The sequence below is a fragment of the Coregonus lavaretus genome, assembly GCF_964263955.1.
Source record: "Coregonus lavaretus genome assembly, chromosome: 34".
Classification (NCBI taxonomy): Eukaryota; Metazoa; Chordata; class Actinopteri; order Salmoniformes; family Salmonidae; genus Coregonus; species Coregonus lavaretus.
Genome location: NC_140021.1, coordinates 12,216,176 through 12,237,411, shown reverse-complemented (window position 1 = coordinate 12,237,411; position 21,236 = coordinate 12,216,176). Strand labels below are relative to the sequence as shown.

At 42.5% G+C, this 21,236-nt stretch overlaps 1 protein-coding gene across 1 annotated transcript; it reads right to left on the bottom strand.

Annotated features, from left to right (window-relative positions):
* Nucleotides 1-2,585: 2,585 nt before the first annotated feature.
* LOC311109358 (eukaryotic translation initiation factor 1A, X-chromosomal-like) lies at nucleotides 2,586-16,326 on the bottom strand. The gene is made up of 7 exons (XM_084152209.1): nucleotides 16,137-16,326; nucleotides 4,335-4,418; nucleotides 3,746-3,849; nucleotides 3,464-3,514; nucleotides 3,282-3,363; nucleotides 2,969-3,060; nucleotides 2,586-2,862 (listed from the first exon to the last, which is right to left on the bottom strand). The coding sequence occupies exons 1-7, from the start codon at nucleotides 16,150-16,152 to the stop codon at nucleotides 2,857-2,859; spliced, it is 435 nt and encodes a 144-aa protein (XP_084008335.1). The 5' UTR covers nucleotides 16,153-16,326; the 3' UTR covers nucleotides 2,586-2,856.
* Between the last annotated feature and the right edge of the window lie 4,910 nt (nucleotides 16,327-21,236).

Genomic DNA, 21,236 nt, shown 5'->3' with positions numbered 1-21,236 from the left:
TTATTCAAGACACTGTGCTGAACCTAGCCGCAACCCTTAGTTACGGACCTTGCCAGTCACCAGTATTATCTAAAATTTCCCGAACCTAGCCGTACCCTCGCAGTTACGGAACTTGCCGGTGTAATTCTTCGAACCTAGTCGTACTCTCGTAGTTACGAACCTTGCCGATAGCAATTACCTAAGCCAATTAATCCCTGTACCTTCGAACCTAGCCGTACCCTCCGCAGTTACGGACCTTGCCGATAGATGTCAGTATTTTCTCCGAACCTAGCCGTACCCTTGTAGTTACGGACCTTGCCGATAGAACAAATACTCTCTGGTACCATGGTTTTTTAAACATCACATTTAGCAAAGGTTTGCATGTCACAATATTGTGCTTGTCTACTCATAATAGTTTCATAATTTAGTTCACTTACATCAGACAGTTGTTTCACAAAATTAATTTGAATAAAGCCAATTTGCAGATTTTCAGTTATTTAACAATAGGCATCTGCTTACCTTTAATTTTGTCCGGACTTTTTGTGAAACACAGTCCAATGAAAGAGATGACCAATGGGCCGGAAAGTATCCAGCGAAGTCCCTTCTACCAGATCACGTCGGGGTCACCAATTGTCAATGTCGCGTCAATTCAAATCTGGTATCAGGAACAAAAGAGGTCAACACGACTTCTAAGGTATACTAGTTATTTTAATTAATGCAAAAACCTTCAATGGTAAATATGATGTTTCGTATATACGGGCTCTCTGACATGCCTCGCAGGACATCCCAGAGAACTAACTCATTGCTCTAGAAACAATACCCAAATACTCTGACAGAGGAAGTTTCCCACTTCTCTGCTGGCCAATTAGAGTAAAGATTTGAGCAGTTTAAACTATCTCAGCCAATACGTTGATGCAGGGGGTTGCTCTCATCTCCTCGGCGCCATTTGTTACACACTCCAGGCAGACACAAGATTATCATAACAACCTGTCATAGTGAGAAGAGCCAGCTCCCTTAGACATCATTCCCATGTCAAAGGAAGACTCATAGATCACAATGAACCATTATAGTCTTGTATTTGAAGACACAATCCTTATCTTCTCTTCACATCAATCACAGCCTTGCCAGGTGTCACAGCCTACATTAGCCCAGTCAAGAATGCATTCTTTCTAAGTTAGTCATCCTATCAGTTTAGAAGAATAATAAATCCCTAATAAATGTAATATATATAATAACCCTGTGGATAAGGTTTAGACAATGTTTGAATGTGGCCCAGTGGCACCACCTTGTGGTTGATACATACACGCACAGATTACCATCTTTCCTAGGGAAGAAAATAACTTAATATTAAATGCAATTTATAAAACATAATGTCAAGGCCATAGAATTAAGTTATTTATTGGAAATCCCCATAGTCAGCCTTCAGACATATTACATTGTTACACTGGCCGTGGTGTTCAAGACAGTCCAGTGATCTTTAGCTAGCCTGGTCCCATATACTATATGTGTTGTAGCCAACTCCTCAATAGATGTGAGGTCTTACATGACATCTTAGACATTACAGTAAAGGAACAGAGGAATTGACTAGGGCAGCAACAGACACAGGTTGACATTGATTGTCATGAATCTTGCCCTGGGAGGTAGAACTGAGCAATTTCCACTAGATCATGAATAGGCAACTCCAGTCCTCAGGGGCCTGATTGGTGTCACACCTTTGCCCCAGCTAACATACCTGACTCCAATAATCAACTAATCATGATCTTCAGTTTAGAATGCAATTAGTTTAATCAGCTGTGTTTGCTAAGGATGGGGAATAGTGTGACACTACTCCAGCCCCCGAGGACTGGAGTTTCCCATCCCTGCGCTAGATGAACCAACTGCAAAGTAAAAATTGGCTATATCGTAAAAATGTATGAAAACAAAACTGTGCTTTTTGGTCTTAATTGGAAGTTTGGGTCAGGCATTAGGGTTATGATTTTGTGGCTGTTCCAGTTAGAGACCACTGCCTCCATGACAAGATTCATGACAATAAATTCCAACCTGCACAAGACGGGAGCACCAGGCTAGGTAGCAGTTAGCTTTTTTCTCTGACAGACGGGGGTTTGTCACAAAGCAGGACCAAGGAGATACCAGACAAATAATATTCCTTAACATTCTAAAATAAGTTCATATTTTCTAGAAATAGGCATGGTATAATTGATGAGACAACCCATATTCAAGAATAGCTTAGGACATTTTTTTAATGACCTTGCTTAAACTGAGTGATGCTTTGTGACATCCCTCTGGTAGTGGGATCAAAACATAAACCCAACAGACAAACACACATGGGGAAACAATAGAAAAATGCAGACACTGTTGAAGAACAGAATGGGGGGGGGGGGGGGGTATAGCCTTCATTTAGGCATTGATCAATACAAACAAATCATTCTGTAATTGCAAAATGTCTTCGGAATACAATATAGAATTAAACAAATTAACATTCCAAAGGATACAGAGGCAACTTCAGGAGTAATTAGTGTTTCGTAATCAATAAAAATCCTATCTAAACTAATATAAAGAGTGATGTTAACTTTCAACTACAATGATACAGACCGCAAGACCAAACATAAAATGGTTTATCTTTTTATTGCAAATCCAGAGATTCTGTACTTGTAAGTAATTTCCACTCTGTGTGAAATCGATATAAATACATTAAAAAGATAACGTAAGAGATTGTGAGCAGCTGCAGTCATGGTATCAATGAGAAAGTGGGAGGGTCAACATCCTTGAAATGTGGTGTGTATGTGTGCGGGGTACAGAAGTACTGTGTTGATTTTCGGATGTGTTGATTTTCGGCGCAGAGGGGAAAATCGCACCATCCCCTCTGGTAGAAGGTCCTTAGATCTGAAGAAAGAGAGGGGAAAGGAGAAAACAGAAAGAGACGGAATTAAAAACACACTTCTAAGTTTAATCTTCCAGAAAACAATACAAATATAGATTTAACACTTACATCATCTATGTCCTCGTCATCATCTGCGATGTCATCGAACTGGATGTCTTCATCGTCCCCGGGACCAAAGGTGTCTGTTTCATTGATCTTGGCTAAGAGAGGGAGGACACAGGAAGAGGAGGAGTCAGAGAGAACAAGAAAGTGAAAACAAACCCAGGGATTGGGCAAGAAAGAGAGGTCAGCGGTGGTTATCATGGGCTGTGTGCCTCAATCATTTCAACTAGCTTCCTTTCCTCATCGCCTCTCCTACATGACCACTATACGAACCCCATTAGCTGTTACCGTAGGGACAGCTACTCTTCCTGGTACTCACCGTGCTCTGGCAGTTCTCCGTAAGCCTTCAGACTTCTGGCCTCGTCTGCATTGTACTTCAGGATCACATCAGCTTTGTTGTCCTATAGGGGAGAGAGAGAAACCCAAACCTCTTTTTATGATATTGACAAAAATGCAGACACCCTCTACAACAACAGCAGTGGTATGTTGCTGGTCATCTACCTGGTAATCTCTCAATCCCACCAGGACGATATCTGACGTGTTAATCCACACCTGAAAGAAGAGAGGAGAGAAACCACATCATAAGAATGCTTTTATGAGGAATTAATCAGATGAATGGATAACAATCTATAGGTTTGGTTAATATAATTAATTTCATTAGAGCCACTACAGACCGTAACAGTGTAACAGTGTAACAGTTGACAGTCCATAGTGAAAAAAGCTTTGAGTCAGCATCAGTCAGGGTGTCCTCTGTGTGTCAGTGTGTGAGTGTGTGTGTATGACCTTTTTCCTGAGTTTTCCTCGGATGTGGCAGAGCCGCTTCACTCCGTCAAAACACATGGCTTCCAACCTCCCATTACCCAACATCTTAATCACCTGGGCATACTCTACAGGAGAGAGAGAGACTCAACATCACAGGAGAGGGACACACCTACATACAGTATGTACTCTACAGCACAGGAGAGAGGGGGACATTGCTCTCACTGAATATGGCCACGCTGATCATTATGTTTGAATGCCTACACCTTCAATACAATACGTCTGCTCTAAAACAGCGCTCTATTTCTATCTGCATTCCAGAACCCTGGACAAAATGGAGCTGCACATTCTAGCTAGAGCACTGTTAGGAGCAGTTTAGGTATTCTACACAGGGAAGAGACTGGCAGTTCTTATTTTACAACATTAAAAGGAGTCTTATTTTAGAGCTGGTGTGGGTGCAGGCTTTTTCTCTAGCCAAAGCAGTAGCACACCAACTAATTAACCAATCATAGTCTTCAACAAAGACCTGGTTAGTTGAAACAGCCATGTTACTGCTTTGCTGGAGCAAAAGCCTGCACCTCACACAAGCCCTGGCAGAGACCCCTGCACTCACCCTGCCCGTCCTCTTTGAACACCAGCTCTCTCTTCTCGGACTCGTTCTCATTCTTTCCACGTCTACGATTCTTTCCTCCCTTACCTGGGAAAGAGAGAAAGAAATTCAGTCATATTAGACCACTTTTAGCCATTTAGCAGACACTCTCACCCAGACTGTGTAAAGTGCTTTTAGAATGTATTCACACCCCTTGACTTTTTCCACATTTTGTTGTGTTACAGCCTGAATTTAAAAAAGCATTAATTTGAGATTGTGTGTCACTGGCCTACACACAATAACCCATAATCTCAAAGTGGAATGATGTTTGTAGAAATGTTTACAAATGATTTAAACATGAAAAGCTGGAAGGTCTTGAGTCGGTAAGTATTCAACCTCAACAGTACAGAGTTAAATATATAAACTAGAAATAGTGGCATGAGGAATAAATACAGTGAATAACAAATAAAGAGTAAAAATAACATGGCTATATATAGGGAGTAGAAAATAACATGGCTATATATAGGAAGTAGAAAATAACATGGCTATATATAGGGAGTAGAAAATAACATGGCTACATATAGGGAGTAGAAAATAACATGGCTATATATAGGGAGTAGAAAATAACATGTCTATATATAGGGAGTAGAAAATAACATGGCTATATATAGGGAGTAGAAAATAACATGTCTATATATAGGGAGTAGAAAATAACATGGTTATATATAGGGAGTAGAAAATAACATGGCTATATACAGGGAGTACCAGTACTGAGTCGATGTGCAGAGGTACGAGGTAATTGAGGTAGCTATGTACCTTCGGAAAGTATTCAGACCCCTTGATTTTTTTCCACATTTTGTTACGTTTTTTTTTATGTTTTCCTCATCAATACCCCATAATGACAAAGCAAAAACAGGTTTTTAGAATGTTTTGCTAATTTATAAAAAATATAAAAAAGTATTCAGACCCTTATCTCAGTACTTTGTTGAAGCACCTTTGGCAGCGATTACAGCAGAGTCGTCTTGGGTATGACGCTACAAGCTTGGCACGCCTGTATTTGGGGAGTTTCTCCCATTCTTCTCTGCAGATCCTCTCAAGCTCTGTCAGGTTGGATGGGGAGCGTTGCTGCACAACTATTTTCAGGTCTCTCCAGAGATGTTTGATCGGGTTCAATTCCGGGCTCTGGCTGGGCCACTCAAGGACATTCAGAGACTTGTCCCGAAGCCACTCCTGCGTTGTCTTGGCTGTGTGCTTAGGGTAGTTGTCCTGTTGGAAGGTGATCCTTCGCCCCAGTCTGAGGTCTTGAGCGCTCTGGAGCAGGTTTTCATCAATGATCTCTCTATACTTTGCTCTGTTCATCTTTCCCTCAATCCTAACTAGTCTCCCAGTCCCTGCCGCTGAAAAACATACATACACACACATATATACACACATACATATATACACACATATATCTATCTATATATATATATATATATATCTATCTATATACACATACATATATACACACATATATATCTATCTATCTATATATCTATATCTATATCTATATACTGCTCAATTTTTTTTTAAAGGGAACACTTAAACAACACAATGTAACTCCAAGTCAATCACACTTCTGTGAAATCAAACTGTCCACTTAGGAAGCAACACTGATTGACAATACATTTCACATGCTGTTGTGCAAATGGAATAGACAACAGGTGGAAATTATAGGCAATTAGCAAGACACCCCACAATAAAGGACTGTTTTTGCAGGTGGTGACCACAGACCACTTCTCAGTTCCTATGCTTCCTGGCTGATGTTTTGGTCACTTTTGAATGCTGGCGGTGCTTTCACTCTAGTGGTAGCATGAGACCGAGTCTACAACCCACACAAGTGGCTCAGGTAGTGCAGCTCATCCAGGATGGCACATCAATGCGAGCTGTGGCAAGAAGGTTTGCTGTGTCTGTCAGCGTAGTGTCCAGAGCATGGAGATGCTACCAGGAGACAGGCCAGTACATCAGGAGACGTGGAGGAGGCCGAAGGAGGGCAACAACCCAGCAGCAGGACTGCTACTTCCGCCTTTGTGCAAGGAGGAGCAGGAGGAGCACTGCCAGAGCCCTGCAAAATGACCTCCAGCAGGCCACAAATGTGCATGTGTCTGCTCAAACGGTCAGAAACAGACTCCATGAGGGTGGTATGAGGGCCCGACGTCCACAGGTGGGGGTTGTGCTTACAGCCCAACACCGTGCAGGACGTTTGGCATTTCCCAGAGAACACCAAGATTGGCAAATTCGCCACTGGCGCCCTGTGCTCTTCACAGATGAAAGCAGGTTCACACTGAGCATGTGACAGACGTGACAGAGTCTGGAGACACCGTGGAGAACGTTCTGCTGCCTGCAACATCCTCCAGCATGACCGGTTTGGCGGTGGGTCAGTCATGGTGTGGGGTGGCATTTCTTTGGGGGGCCGCACAGCCCTCCATGTGCTCGCCAGAGGTAGCCTGACTGCCATTAGGTACCGAGATGAGATCCTCAGACCCCTTGTGAGACCATATGCTGGTGCGGTTGGCCCTGGGTTCCTCCTAATGCAAGACAATGCTAGACCTCATGTGGCTGGAGTGTGTCAGCAGTTCCTGCAAGAGGAAGGCATTGATGCTATGGACTGGCCCGCCCGTTCCCCAGACCTGAATCCAATTGAGCACATCTGGGACATCATGTCTCGCTCCATCCACCAACGCCACGTTGCACCACAGACTGTCCAGGAGTTGGCGGATGCTTTAGTCCAGGTCTGGGAGGAGATCTCTCAGGAGACCATCTGCCACCTCATCAGGAGCATGCCCAGGCGTTGTAGGGAGGTCATACAGGCACGTGGATGCCACACACACTACTGAGCCTCATTTTGACTTGTTTTAAGGACATTACATCAAAGTTGGATCAGCCTGTAGTGTGGTTTTCCACTTTAATTTTGAGGGTGACTCCAAATCCAGACCTCCATGGGTTGATAAATTAGATTTCCATTGATCATTTTTGTGTGATTGTTGTCAGCACATTCAACTATGTAAAGAAAAAAGTATTTAATAACATTATTTCACTCATTCAGATCTAGGATGTGTTATTTTAGTGTTCCCTTTATTTTTTTTGAGCAGTGTATATACAGTGGGGGAAAAAAGTTTTTAGTCAGCCACCAATTGTGCAAGTTCTCCCACTTAAAAAGATGAGAGAGGCCTGTAATTTTCATCATAGGTACACGTCAACTATGACAGACAAAATGAGGAAAAAAATTCCAGAAAATCACATTGTAGGATTTTTAATGAATTTATTTGCAAATTATGGTGGAAAATAAGTATTTGGTCACCTACAAACAAGCAAGATTTATGGCTCTCACAGACCTGTAACTTCTTCTTTAAGAGGCTCCTCTGTCCTCCACTCATTACCTGTATTAATGGCACCTGTTTGAACTTGTTATCAGTATAAAAGACACCTGTCCACAACCTCAAACAGTCACACTCCAAACTCCACTATGGCCAAGACCAAAGAGCTGTCAAAGGACACCAGAAACAAAATTGTAGACATGCACCAGGCTGGGAAGACTGAATCTGCAATAGGTAAGCAGCTTGGTTTGAAGAAATCAACTGTGGGAGCAATTATTAGGAAATGGAAGACATACAAGACCACTGATAATCTCCCTTGATCTGGGGCTCCACGCAAGATCTCACCCCGTGGGGTCAAAATGATCACAAGAACGGTGAGCAAAAATCCCAGAACCACACGGGGGGACCTAGTGAATGACCTGCAGAGAGCTGGGACCAAAGTAACAAAGCCTACCATCAGTAACACACTACGCCGCCAGGGACTCAAATCCTGCAGTGCAAGACGTGTCCACCTGCTTAAGCCAGTACATGTCCAGGTCCGTCTGAAGTTTGCTAGAGTGCATTTGGATGATCCAGAAGAGGATTGGGAGAATGTCATATGGTCAGATGAAACAAAAATAGAACTTTTTGGTAAAAACTAAACTCGTCGTGTTTGGAGGACAAAGAATGCTGAGTTGCATCCAAAGAACACCATACCTACTGTGAAGCATGGGGGTGGAAACATCATGCTTTGGGGCTGTTTTTCTGCAAAGGGACCAGGACGACTGATCCGTGTAAAGGAAAGAATGAATGGGGCCATGTATCGTGAGATTTTGAGTGAAAACCTCCTTCCATCAGCAAGGGCATCGAAGTTGAAACGTGGCTGGGTCTTTCAGCATGACAATGATCCCAAACACACCGCTCGGGCAACGAAGGAGTGGCTTCGTAAGAAGCATTTCAAGGTCCTGGAGTGGCCTAGCCAGTCTCCAGATCTCAACCCCATAGAAAATCTTTGGAGGGAGTTGAAAGTCCGTGTTGCCCAGCGACAGCCCCAAAACATCACTGCTCTAGAGGAGATCTGCATGGAGGAATGGGCCAAAATACCAGCAACAGTGTGTGAAAACCTTGTGAAGACTTACAGAAAACATTTGACCTGTGTCATTGCCAACAAAGGGTATATAACAAAGTATTGAGAAACTTTTGTTATTGACCAAATACTTATTTTTCACCATAATTTGCAAATAAAATCATAAAAAATCATACAATTTGATTTTCTGGATTTTTTTTCCTCATTTTGTCTGTCATAGTTGACGTGTACCTATGATGAAAATTACAGGCCTCTCTCATCTTTTTAAGTGGGAGAACTTGCACAATTGGTGGCTGACTAAATACTTTTTTTCCCCACTGTATGTATGTATGTATGTATGTATGTATGTATGTATGTATGTGTATATATATATATATACACATATATACACACCTTATATAGACAGGTGTGTGCCTTTCCAAATCATGTCCAATCAATTCAATTTACCACAGGTGGACTCCAATCAAGTTGTAGAAAAATCAAGGATGATCAATGGAAACAGGATGCACATGAGCTCAATTTATTATTATTTTATAGATTTGCAAAAAGAAATACAAAACTGTTTTTGCTTTGTCATTATGGGCTATTGTGTGTAGGTTTTTATTTTTATTTAATCAATTTCAGAATAAGGTTGTAACGTAACAAAATGTGGAAAAAGTCAAGGGGTCTGAAAACTTTCCGAAGGCACTGTAAGTAGAGGTAAAGTGACTAGGCAACAGGATAGATAAGACAGTAGCAGCAGCGTGTGGTGAGTGTGAAAGTGTGTGTGAGTGTGTCGCATCAGTATGTGTGTGTGTGGGCGTATCTAGTGTATGTGTGTGTTGGGGTGTCAGTGTAACTATGTGAGAGTGTGTGGGTAGAGTCCAGTGTTAGTCCATAGAGTCAGTGCAAGAAAGTTAGTGCAAAAAAGGGTCAATGCAGGTAGTCCGGGTAGCCATTTGATTAGCTATTTAGCAGTCTTTTTTAGAAGTATTATGGCATGGTGTAGAAGCTGTTTAGGGTCCTGTTGGTTCCAGAGTTGGTGCATTGCTACCGCTTGTATGGATGATTTTCTAGTACATATGTTGTAGAATGAAACGCCTATATGCCTTAAATCAGGGTTCTTCAATTCCTGTCCTGGAGGGCCGAGACACCTCTGTTTTTCATCCTCTCCTTCTAATCAGGGGCCAATTCAGACCTGGGACACCAGGTGAGTGCAATAAACTACCAGGTAGAAATAAAAAAACAGAAGTGTTTCGGCCCTCCAGGACCAGAAATGAAGAACCCTGTTTTAAATGTGTATGGATTAAGAACCAATTAAAGGGTTAAAACAGAGCAGAGACATTTCTTTAGTGCAAATGCTGTGCTTCTGATAAAGAATGGTTCCCTCTAACTCCCCGCAGCTGGTCTGGGTATGTCAATGACATGTGACGGAGATAAAACTTCTTGTTGTAACTGTGTGGAGATTGGAGTAACAATGGAACTATTGTTATCACTTGTTTGTGCTTATGACCTGACACACATAGCCACATGCACATAGTCACAAGGAAAAACCATAGTGGCTCAGGGTCCTTGGAGGATGGCTGTTGGGTAAGGCTTAAATGTATGTCATGGACATGACATGTGTAAACCATGTTTAAGTATTAATTGATATGTTTTATAAATGTGTTATGAAATGATAAGGGTAAAACAGAATGAACATGATTGATACTTTGTACTCCAGATGCATGCCTGGATAGTGAATATAGTCAATACAGAGTGTGATTGTTCTTTAACGTACGTATGTATATAATTTCTTGAGTCACGCCACCAATATAATGAGATACAGTGGGGGAAAAAAGTATTTAGTCAGCCACCAATTGTGCAAGTTCTCCCACTTAAAAAGATGAGAGAGGCCTGTAATTTTCATCATAGGTACACGTCAACTATGACAGACAAATTGAGAATTTTTTCCCCAGAAAATCACATTGTAGGATTTTTATGAATTTATTTGCAAATTATGGTGGGAAATAAGTATTTGGTCACCTACAAACAAGCAAGATTTCTGGCTCTCACAGACCTTTAACTTCTTCTTTAAGAGGCTCCTCTGTCCTCCACTCGTTACCTGTATTAATGGCACCTGTTTGAACTTGTTATCAGTATAAAAGACACCTGTCCACAACCTCAAACAGTCACACTCCAAACTCCACTATGGCCAAGACCAAAGAGCTGTCAAAGGACACCAGAAACAAAATTGTAGACCTGCACCAGGCTGGGAAGACTGAATCTGCAATAGGTAAGCAGCTTGGTTTGAAGAAATCAACTGTGGGAGCAATTATTAGGAAATGGAAGACATACAAGACCACTGATAATCTCCCTCGATCTGGGGCTCCACGCAAGATCTCACCCCGTGGGGTCAAAATGATCACAAGAACGGTGAGCAAAAATCCCAGAACCACACGGGGGGACCTAGTGAATGACCTGCAGAGAGCTGGGACCAAAGTAACAAAGCCTACCATCAGTAACACACTACGCCGCCAGGGACTCAAATCCTGCAGTGCCAGACGTGTCCCCCTGCTTAAGCCAGTACATGTCCAGGCCCGTCTGAAGTTTGCTAGAGTGCATTTGGATGATCCAGAAGAGGATTGGGAGAATGTCATATGGTCAGATGAAACGAAAATATAACTTTTTGGTAAAAACTCAACTCGTCGTGTTCGGAGGACAAAGAATGCTGAGTTGCATCCAAAGAACACCATACCTACTGTGAAGCATGGGGGTGGAAACATCATGCTTTGGGGCTGTTTTCTGCAAAGGGACCAGGACGACTGATCCGTGTAAAGGAAAGAATGAATGGGGCCATGTATCGTGAGATTTTGAGTGAAAACCTCCTTCCATCAGCAAGGGCATTGAAGATGAAACGTGGCTGGGTCTTTCAGCATGACAATGATCCCAAACACACCGCCCGGGCAACGAAGGAGTGGCTTCGTAAGAAGCATTTCAAGGTCCTGGAGTGGCCTAGCCAGTCTCCAGATCTCAACCCCATAGAAAATCTTTGGAGGGAGTTGAAAGTCCATGTTGCCCAGCGACAGCCCCAAAACATCACTGCTCTAGAGGAGATCTGCATGGAGGAATGGGCCAAAATACCAGCAACAGTGTGAAAACCTTATGAAGACTTACAGAAAACGTTTGACCTGTGTCATTGCCAACAAAGGGTATATAACAAAGTATTGAGAAACTTTTGTTATTGACCAAATACTTATTTTCCACCATAATTTGCAAATAAATTAATTAAAGATCCTACAATGTGATTTTCTGGGGGGTTTTTCCTCATTTTGTCTGTCATAGTTGACGTGTACCTATGATGAAAATTACAGGCCTCTCTCATCTTTTTAAGTGGGAGAACTTGCACAATTGGTGGCTGACTAAATACTTTTTTTCCCCACTGTAAGTGACAGAGGCCCCATTTAGAGAAGAGCACGTAGCACTCGTGAGTAAACAACATGTGACACCGAAGGATGTTAATCAGTGATGTACATATAATGTAGTAACTGTGTAGGTTGTATAAGCATGACTTGTGTCTGTATAAAAGGAGAGCTCCGGGTCAGGGCAAGCAGTTGCTCCATGGACCAGCTCGGCTTTGTTACGCTTTAATAAAGTATATTCTGAATTCACAAGCTCTGGTTTTTTGAGAGATACTTTTGAGTTAAATATTTCTACCACACTTGCCGTGCAGTAGCAGGGAGAACAGGCTCTGGCTTGGGTGGCTGGAGTCTGACAATGTTTTGTGCCTTCCTCTAACACCACCTGGTATAGAGGTCCTGGATGGCAGGGAGCTCAAAAACAGTGATGTACTGGGCCATACGCACAACCCTCTTTAGCACCTTGCGGTCGGAAGCCAAGCAGTTGCCATACCAAGCAGTGATGCAGCCAGTCAAGATGCTCTCGATGGTGCAGCCGTCGAACTGAGGGCCCATGACAAATTTTTTCAGCCTCCTGAGGGGGAAGAGGCGTTGTCGTGCCCTCTTCACGACTGTGTTGGTGTGTTTGGACCATGATAGATCGTTAGTGATGTGGACACCGAGGATCTTGAAGCGCTCAACACACTCCACTACAGCCCAGTCGATGTGAATGGGGGCATGCTTGGCCATCCATTTCCTGTAGTCCAGGATCAGCTCCTTTGTCTTACTGGCGTTGAGGGAGAAGTTGTTGTCCTGGCACCACACTGCCAGGTCTCTGACCTCCTCCCTATAGGCTGTGTCATCGTCGTCAGTGATCAGGCCTAACACCAATGTGTCATCAGCAAACTTAATGGTGGTGTTGGGAGTCGTGCGCGGCCACACAGTTGTTGGTGAACAGGGAGAACAGGAGGGGACTAAGCGCGCATCTCTGAGGTGCCCCCCGTGTTGTTGGCTATGCTCACTACCTGGGGGCGGCCCATCAGAAAGTCCAGGATCCAGTTGCAGAGGGAGTTGTTCAGTCCCAGGGACCTTAGCTTAGTGATGAGCTTCGAGGACACTGTTGTTGTTGAACACTGAGCTGTGGTCAATAAACAGCATTCTCATGTAGGTGTTCATTTTGTCCAAGTGGGAAAGGGCAGTGTGGAGTGCAATAGAGATTGTATCATCTCTGGATATGTTGGGGCAGTACGCAAATTGGAGTGGGTCCAGGGTGTCTGGGATGATGGTGTAAATGTAAATGTGAGCCATGACCAGCCTTTCAAAGCATTTCATGGCTACAGATGTGAGTGCTACGGGGCGCTAGTCATTTAGACAGGTTACCTTCGCTTTCTTGGGTACAAGGGACTATGGTGGTCTGCTTCAAACATGTAGGTATTACAGACTGGGTCAGGGAGATGTCAGTGAAGACACTTGCCAGCTGGTCAGCGCGTGCTCCGAGTATGCCTCCTGGTAATCTGTCTGTCCCAGCAGCTTTGTGAATGTTAACCTGTTTAAAGATCTTAATCACATCGGTTACGGAGAGCGTGATCACACAGTAGTCCGGAACAGCCGGTGCTCTCACGCATGGTTCAGTGTTGCTTGCCTCGAAGAGAGCATAGAAGGCATTTCGCTCGTCTGGTATGCTTGTGTCACTGGGCAGCTCGTGGCTGGGTTTCCCTTTGTAATCCGTAATAGTTTGCAAGCCCTGCCACATCTGACGAGCGTCAGAGCCGGTGTAGTAGGATTCGATCTTAGTCCTGTATTGACGCTTTGCCTGTTTGATGGTTCGTCGGAGGGCGTAGCAGGATTTCTTATAAGCGTCCAGGTTAGTGTCCCGCTCCTTGAAAGCGGCAGCACTAGCCTTTAGCTCAGTGCAGATGTCGCCTGTAATCCATGCCTTCTGGATGGGATATGTACGTACGGTCACTGCGGGGACGACGTCGTCAATGCACTTATTAATAAAGCTGGTGACTGATGTGGTAAACTCCTCAATGCCATTGGATGAATCCCGGAACATATTCCAGTCTCTGCTAGCAAAACAGTCCTTACGAATTGAGTGTGTCACTGGTACTTCCTGTTTGAGTATTTGCTTGTAAGCAGGAATCAGGAAGATAAAGTTATTAATCTCTGTACCCCACACATACAGATAATTGTAAGGTCCCTCAGTCGAGCAGTGAATTTCAAACATAGATTCAACCACAAAGACCAGGGAGGTTTTCCAATGCCTCACAAAGGGCACCTATTGCATATCCCTTTGAGCATGGTATAGTTATTAATTACACTTTGGATGGTGTATCCCAGTCACTACAAATATACAGGTGTCCTTCCTAACTCAGTTGCCGGAGAGGAAGGAAACTGCTCAGGGATTTCACCATGAGGCCAATGGTGACTTTAAAACAGTCACAGAGTTTAATGGCTGTGATAGAAGAAACTGAGGATGGATCAACAACATTGTAGTTATTCCACAATACTGTCTTTCTATATGTGAATTATGTGAACATAACATGGTTCAGTCTGCTTTCCAACAGACACTGGGAGACAAATTCACTTTTCAGCAGGACAATAACCTAAAATACAAAGCCAAATGTACACTGGAGTTGCTTACCAAGACGACATTGAATGTTTCTGAGTGGCCTAGTTACCTTTTTTTATTTTTTTATTATTATTATTATTATTATTATTATTTTTATCAGCTTGAAAATCTATGGCAAGACTTGAAAATGGCTGTCTAGCAATGCTCAAAAACCAACTTGACCGAGCTTGAAGAATTTTTTTAAGAATAATGTGCAAATATTGTACAATCCTGGAGTGCTAAACTCAGAGACTAACCCAGAAAGACTCACAGCTGTAATCTCACATTATTTTTTAAATTATTCAGGCTGTAACAACAATTTCAATACATTTGCAAATATTTATAATAACATGTTTTCACTTTGTCATTATGGGGTATTGTGTGTAGATGGTGAGAGAGAAAAAAAGCTACATTTAATCAATTTTGAATTCAGGCTGTAACAACAAAATGTGGAATAAGTCAAGAGGTATAAATACTGTAATGAAACAGGCAGAGAGCGCGTCCTCGCGCTAGTTTACAACTCAGCGTTTTACAGGAACGCGCTCAACGGCCAAGCATGTTCGTGGGTGCAAGGTCGGTTCACTTCTGACACCAATGTAATGAAACAGCCAGGGGGCAGGTCTCAAACCCTCAACCTTCTAGCCCGAAGTCCAGCGCGCCATCGACTGTGCCCCAAAAGCATGCTCGCGTGGCAGAGTCGATATCCGCGCTTATAAACCCAGGATCGTTACAATACTTTCTAATGGCACTGTAAGTGTTTTTAACTACAGTAGCTATGTAAGGTAAAGCGTTTGAGTTTCCACTTGACCTGTGATTATCGAGCCCAATAGCTAGCTAACCTAAATACTATTTTAGGGTGTGATGTGAACCCCACATTCCTCTCTCCCTGTATCATCAATCTACAAGAGGAACATGTGACTATGTTTTACAGGAATACAGAGCGCAGATATGCCATATCTCCTAACGTTACTACAGCCAGTACTTGAAACCTTCTTGTTAAATTTCTTCTGGCAAATGTAACTAGCTAGTTGACTGTAGTGTGAATGGGTTTGTTGTACACTGAGTAAATAACGTTATCTACCATCAAAATGCCGGTGTTAGTACCGAGATTGGCTAGCAAACCGGCCAGCTAGCTAAACGACATAATTATATTAATTTGAGCCACTTCCCACAGTAAAATTTAACAAACAAAAAAGACAATATTGCGAGCTGGCTGCTGTAAACTTCACTTAGCTAGCTTGTACGTAACATGACTTCTGAACATGAACTCTAGCTAGTTAGTTGTTAACTTGACATTATGCTGGTTAGCTAGCTAAACTAGTACTGTCTTTAATTCATTTGTGTCACGTTTTCACTGCGTGTAGCTAACGTTAATCAGAGATGCCGGACACAGATAGCCACACATTCCGGGAAAAGACGGCAATTCTAACACTTTACCTTTATTCTTGGGCATCGTTTTTTACAGCTCAGGTCTTCTTTTCGCCCCGTGGTGATGTGTTGTCGCTTACTGTTGAATGAACAATATTGAGAAAGAATAACGGGTAATTTCTCACGATACAATTCACGTAAAACCAATTCACAGCTGGTGTACTGGCATGCGCATTGTCATTTCCTACAAAATTATAAAGCTTTATTTACACATTGTGAAACAGCAAAACACTAGAGAACTGGAGCTATGCTAGCACAGAGTTTGTTTAATTTCCCTTTGATGCTAGCTAGCTGTCTTTATTTGATCATATCCGTTTCGGAAGGCAATAATAGTACACCTTTAAATTGTATTATGTTCATTTGAAAATATATGTGTAAATGTAGAATGGGCGAACTTTCTTGGCAATGTGAATGGACCACAGACACAGTGGAAACATATGGAACGTCTTTTACTAATCTTTTAACATTTTAAAATTATGGAACTGTGTACGTGTTTAGAACAATCAAACCAATCAATTCAATATACATTTTATATATTCATACATTTGAGGGAAATAATATAGCCTAGAGTAAATGGTCGTTCAGTAGAAACACTCCACTACAGTAGGTGGCGATCGTGCACATTTTCTGATGCTAAAACAGAAGAAGTTGCAACCTGCTAGCTATTTTAGCAATCCATGTTTTAGCATTTTGGTAGCTGATTGTGGTTGATTGTACACATATCCAGGGATATTTCTGAATTCACCACTGTTCAAACGGCATAGCCAGATAGAGATAAAGTGGAAAGTCAACGTGCGGATAATAATTATTTACTCAACACTGTAGATAGCTTAGCCACAATGCTAACTAGGTTGTTGTTGCTAACAGTTGGCTAGCAGAGAGAGCAACAATCTGGGTCAGTGTGCAAACGCAGCTGTCACCTTGGTGACGACAAAATTAAGACCTAAAAAGTATATAACATTTTGGCTCTGTTTCATGAGAAAATAACTGGCTAAAGAAAATAACGCAATGGAAATCCATAGATGCATTGTTAGAGGATGCGCCAATAAATCGGACGCAATTATTCATTACAGTTTACCAGAGGAGCCACAGAGACGTCAACAGTGGCTACAGTTTATCAATGCAAGCAACTCAGGAGAGAATATTCCAGATGTTTCCCGCTTATGTGGCGACCACTTTACAGAAGAGTGCTTCACAAAACTTGATCTCGGTTTCACCACGAGGTTGATATTAAATCTTGATGCAGTCCCAACGATTTATTCCACTGATAAAACATCGGCGTATCGGCAACACACAGTGAGTATATTTGCACTAAGAGGCTAGCCTACAACTTTGTAAATGTGTATGTGTTTTTTGAAACGTAGCTAATTTAACATTGGACCCAACCTAAACTAGTGTGTAGGCTACTGCATCAAATACAGTATACTACAGGCTAGTAAGTTAATCAAAGACAGTATACTATAGGCTAGTAAGTTAATTTTGTATAATTTCAGCCAGTAGTTTTTAAAGTGGTGCTCACGAGCCAAAAGTGGTCCACGTTTTTTGTGTACTATGTCATCCAATTGTGTACAACGTCATCCATTTTGTGTGATATGTTAAGAATTTTGCTATTTGTATGATATCATATGAATTTTGCAATTAGTGTGATCTGTTACAAATCCAATTTGTGCAATATGTTTTGAATTTGTTGTGCTTAAGATCCCGGAGTGTATCTTTAATCAAGACAGTATGCTGAAAAGGTTATAGATCTTTTCCATGCAAAAGGACCCATGATCACCAACATGTGAAGTTAATAGGATCATGTCCAATTGGGTGTCAAATGAAAGCTGAGTCTATATTTTTGAGAAATTAAAGGCCCACACCAGAGGGCAATGCCGGCACTAATTCGATGTAATTCCAGTCCTATAGCGGAAATTGTCCTTTAGATTCCACCTCCGAAGAATGATGGAGGCAGCCAGCTTGGCTATGGCTGGTTCTGGAGATGGATTTGTCATAAGCATGTAGAGAGAACTTTGCCACAGATGGATAGAGGAAACCACTATCTTTGACTTTGCCATCTATTGTTATCGCCAAAGTTTTGGCCGCAAATTCTTAATAGAAAGAATAAGATGAAGCTCCGGTAATATGAATAGCCAAACTATTGAACGGTTTGGACTAGAGACTTATTTTTCTACATTGTAATGGACACGGTGCAACCTTTGGTAGGCTCATGAGGCCATGGTTCTCACAGCTAGGGGAAGTGAAATGATCCTCCTGTAGCTCAGTTGGTAGAGCATGGCGCTTGCAACGCCAGGGTTGTGGGTTCGATTCCCACGGGGGGGCCAGTATGAAAAATGTATGCACTCACGAACTGTAAGTCGCTCTGGATAAGAGCGTCTGCTAAATGACTAAAATGTAAATGATAGGCTACGATGACTTTGCTCGTGATGTATGTCGCAGATTATATGTAACAACACCCTGAGCGCATTTATTTATTTTTTGTCATTTTAGCAGACGCTCTTATCCAGAGCGACTTACAGTTAGTGAGTGCATAAATTTTCATACTGGCTCCCCGTGGGAAACAAACCCACAACCCTGGCGTTGCAAGCGCCATGCTCTACCAACTGAGCTACAGGGGACACAAAGCGAAACACCAATACTTGATTGAACAACAGCACAAAATAGATAAACAAGTTTGTGGAATCTTCTTTCACGGCTGCCTTTTCATTATACACTGAACAAAAATATAAACACAACATGTAAAGTGTTGGTCCCGTGTTTCATGAGCTGAAATAAAATATCCCAGAAATGTTCTATACTCACAAAGCTTATTTCTCTAAAATGTTGTGCACAAATTTGTTTACATCACTGTTAGTGAGCATTTCTCCTTTGCCAAGATAATCCATCCACCTGACAGGTGTGACATATCAAGAAGCTGATTAAATAGCATGATCATTACACAGGTGCACCTTGTGCTGGGGACAATAAAAGGCCACTCAAATTTGCAGTTTTGTCACACAACACAATGCCACACATGTCTCAAGTTTTGAGGGAGTGTGCAATTGGTATTCTGATTGCAGGAATGTCCACTAGAGCTGTTGCCAGAGTAAGCCGCATCCAACGTCGTTTTAGTGAATTTGGCAGTACGTCCAACCGGACTCACAACGGCAGAACACGTGTAACCACGCCAGCCCAGGACCGCCACATCCGGCTTCTTCACCTGCGGGATCGTCTGAGACCAGCCACCTGGACAGCTGATGAAACTGTGTGTTTGCACAACTGAAGAATTTCTGCACAAACTGTCAAAAACCGTCTCAGGGAAGCTCATCTGCATGCTTGTCGTCCTCACCAGGGTCTTGACCTTACTGCAGTTCGGCATCGTAACCGACTTCAGTGGGCAAATGCTCACCTTCGATGGCCACTGGCACGCTGGAGAAGTGTGCTCTTCACGGCTGAATCCCGGTTTCAACTATACCGGGCAGGTGGCAGACCATGAACATAATTGCATTTTATCTATGGCAATTTGAATGCACAGAGATACCGTGGCGAGATCATGAGGCCCATTGTCATGCCATTTATCCGCCGCCATCACCTCGTGTTTCAGCATGATAATGCACAGTCCCATGTCGCAAGGATCTGTACACAATTCCTGGAAGCTGAAAATGTCCCAGTTCTTCCATGGCCTGTATACTCACCGGACATGTCACCCATTGAGCATGTTTGGGATGCTCTGGATCAACGTGTGTGACAGCGTGTTCCAGTTCCCGCCAATATCCAGCAACCTCGCACAGCCATTGAAGAAGAGTGGGACAACATTCCACAGGCCACAATCAACAGCCTGATCAATTCTATGCGAAGGAGATGTGTCGCGCTGCATGAGGCAAATGGTGGCCACACCATATACTGACTGTTCTTTTGATCCACGCTCCTACCTTTTTAAAAAGGTATCTGTGACCAACAGATGCATATCTGTATTCCCAGTCATGTAAAATCCATAGATCAAATCACTTTTTTTTTGTCACATACACGTGTTTAGCAGATGTTATAGCGGGTGTAGCGAAATGCTTGTGCTTCTAGCTCCAACAGTGCAGTAATATCTAACAAGTAATAACTAACAATTTCACAACATATACCTAATACACACAAAACTAGTAAGGAATGGAATTTAAGAAAATATACATAGATGGACTAAGATACAGTAGAATATTATAGAATAGAATGCAGTATATACAGTTGAAGTCGGAAGTTTACATACACCTTATCCAAATACATTTTGGATTTAAACTCAGTTTTTCAGAATTCCTGACATTTAATCCTGTCTTAGGTCAGTTAGGATCACCACTTTATTTTAAGAATGTGAAATGTCAGAATAATAGTAGAGAGATTTATTTCAGCTTTTATTTATTTCATCACATTCCCAGTGGGTCACACGTTTACATACACTCAATTAGTATTTGGTAGCATTGCCTTTAAATTGTTTAACTTGGGTCAAACGTTTCGGGTAGCCTTCCACAAGCTTCCCACAATAAGTTGGGTGAATTTTGGCCCATTCCTCCTGACAGAGCTGGTGTAACTGAGTCAGGTTTGTAGGCCTCCTTGCTCGCACACGCTTTTTCAGTTCTGCCCACACATTTTCTATAGGATTGAGGTCAGGGCTTTGTGATGGTCACTCCAATACATTGACTTTGTTGTCCTTAAGCCATTTTGCCACAACTTTGGAAGTATGCTTGGGGTCATTGTACATTTGGAAGACCCATTTGCGACCAAGCTTTAACTTCCTGACTAATGTCTTGAGATGTTGCTTCAATATATCCACATAATTTTCCTTCCTCATGATGCCATCTATTTTGTGAAGTGCACCAGTCCCTCCTGCAGCAAAGCACCCCCACAGCATGATGCTGCCACCCCCGTGCTTCACGGTTGGGATGGTGTTCTTCGGCTTGCAAGGTGCCCCCTTTTTCCTCCAAACATAACGATGGTCATTATGGCCAAACAGTTCTATTTTTGGCTTCTTCCTTGCTGAGCGCTCTTTCAGGTTATGTCGATATAGGACTTGTTTTACTGTGGATATAGATACTTTTGTACCTGTTTCCTCCAGCATCTTCACAAGGTCCTTTGCTGTTGTTCTGG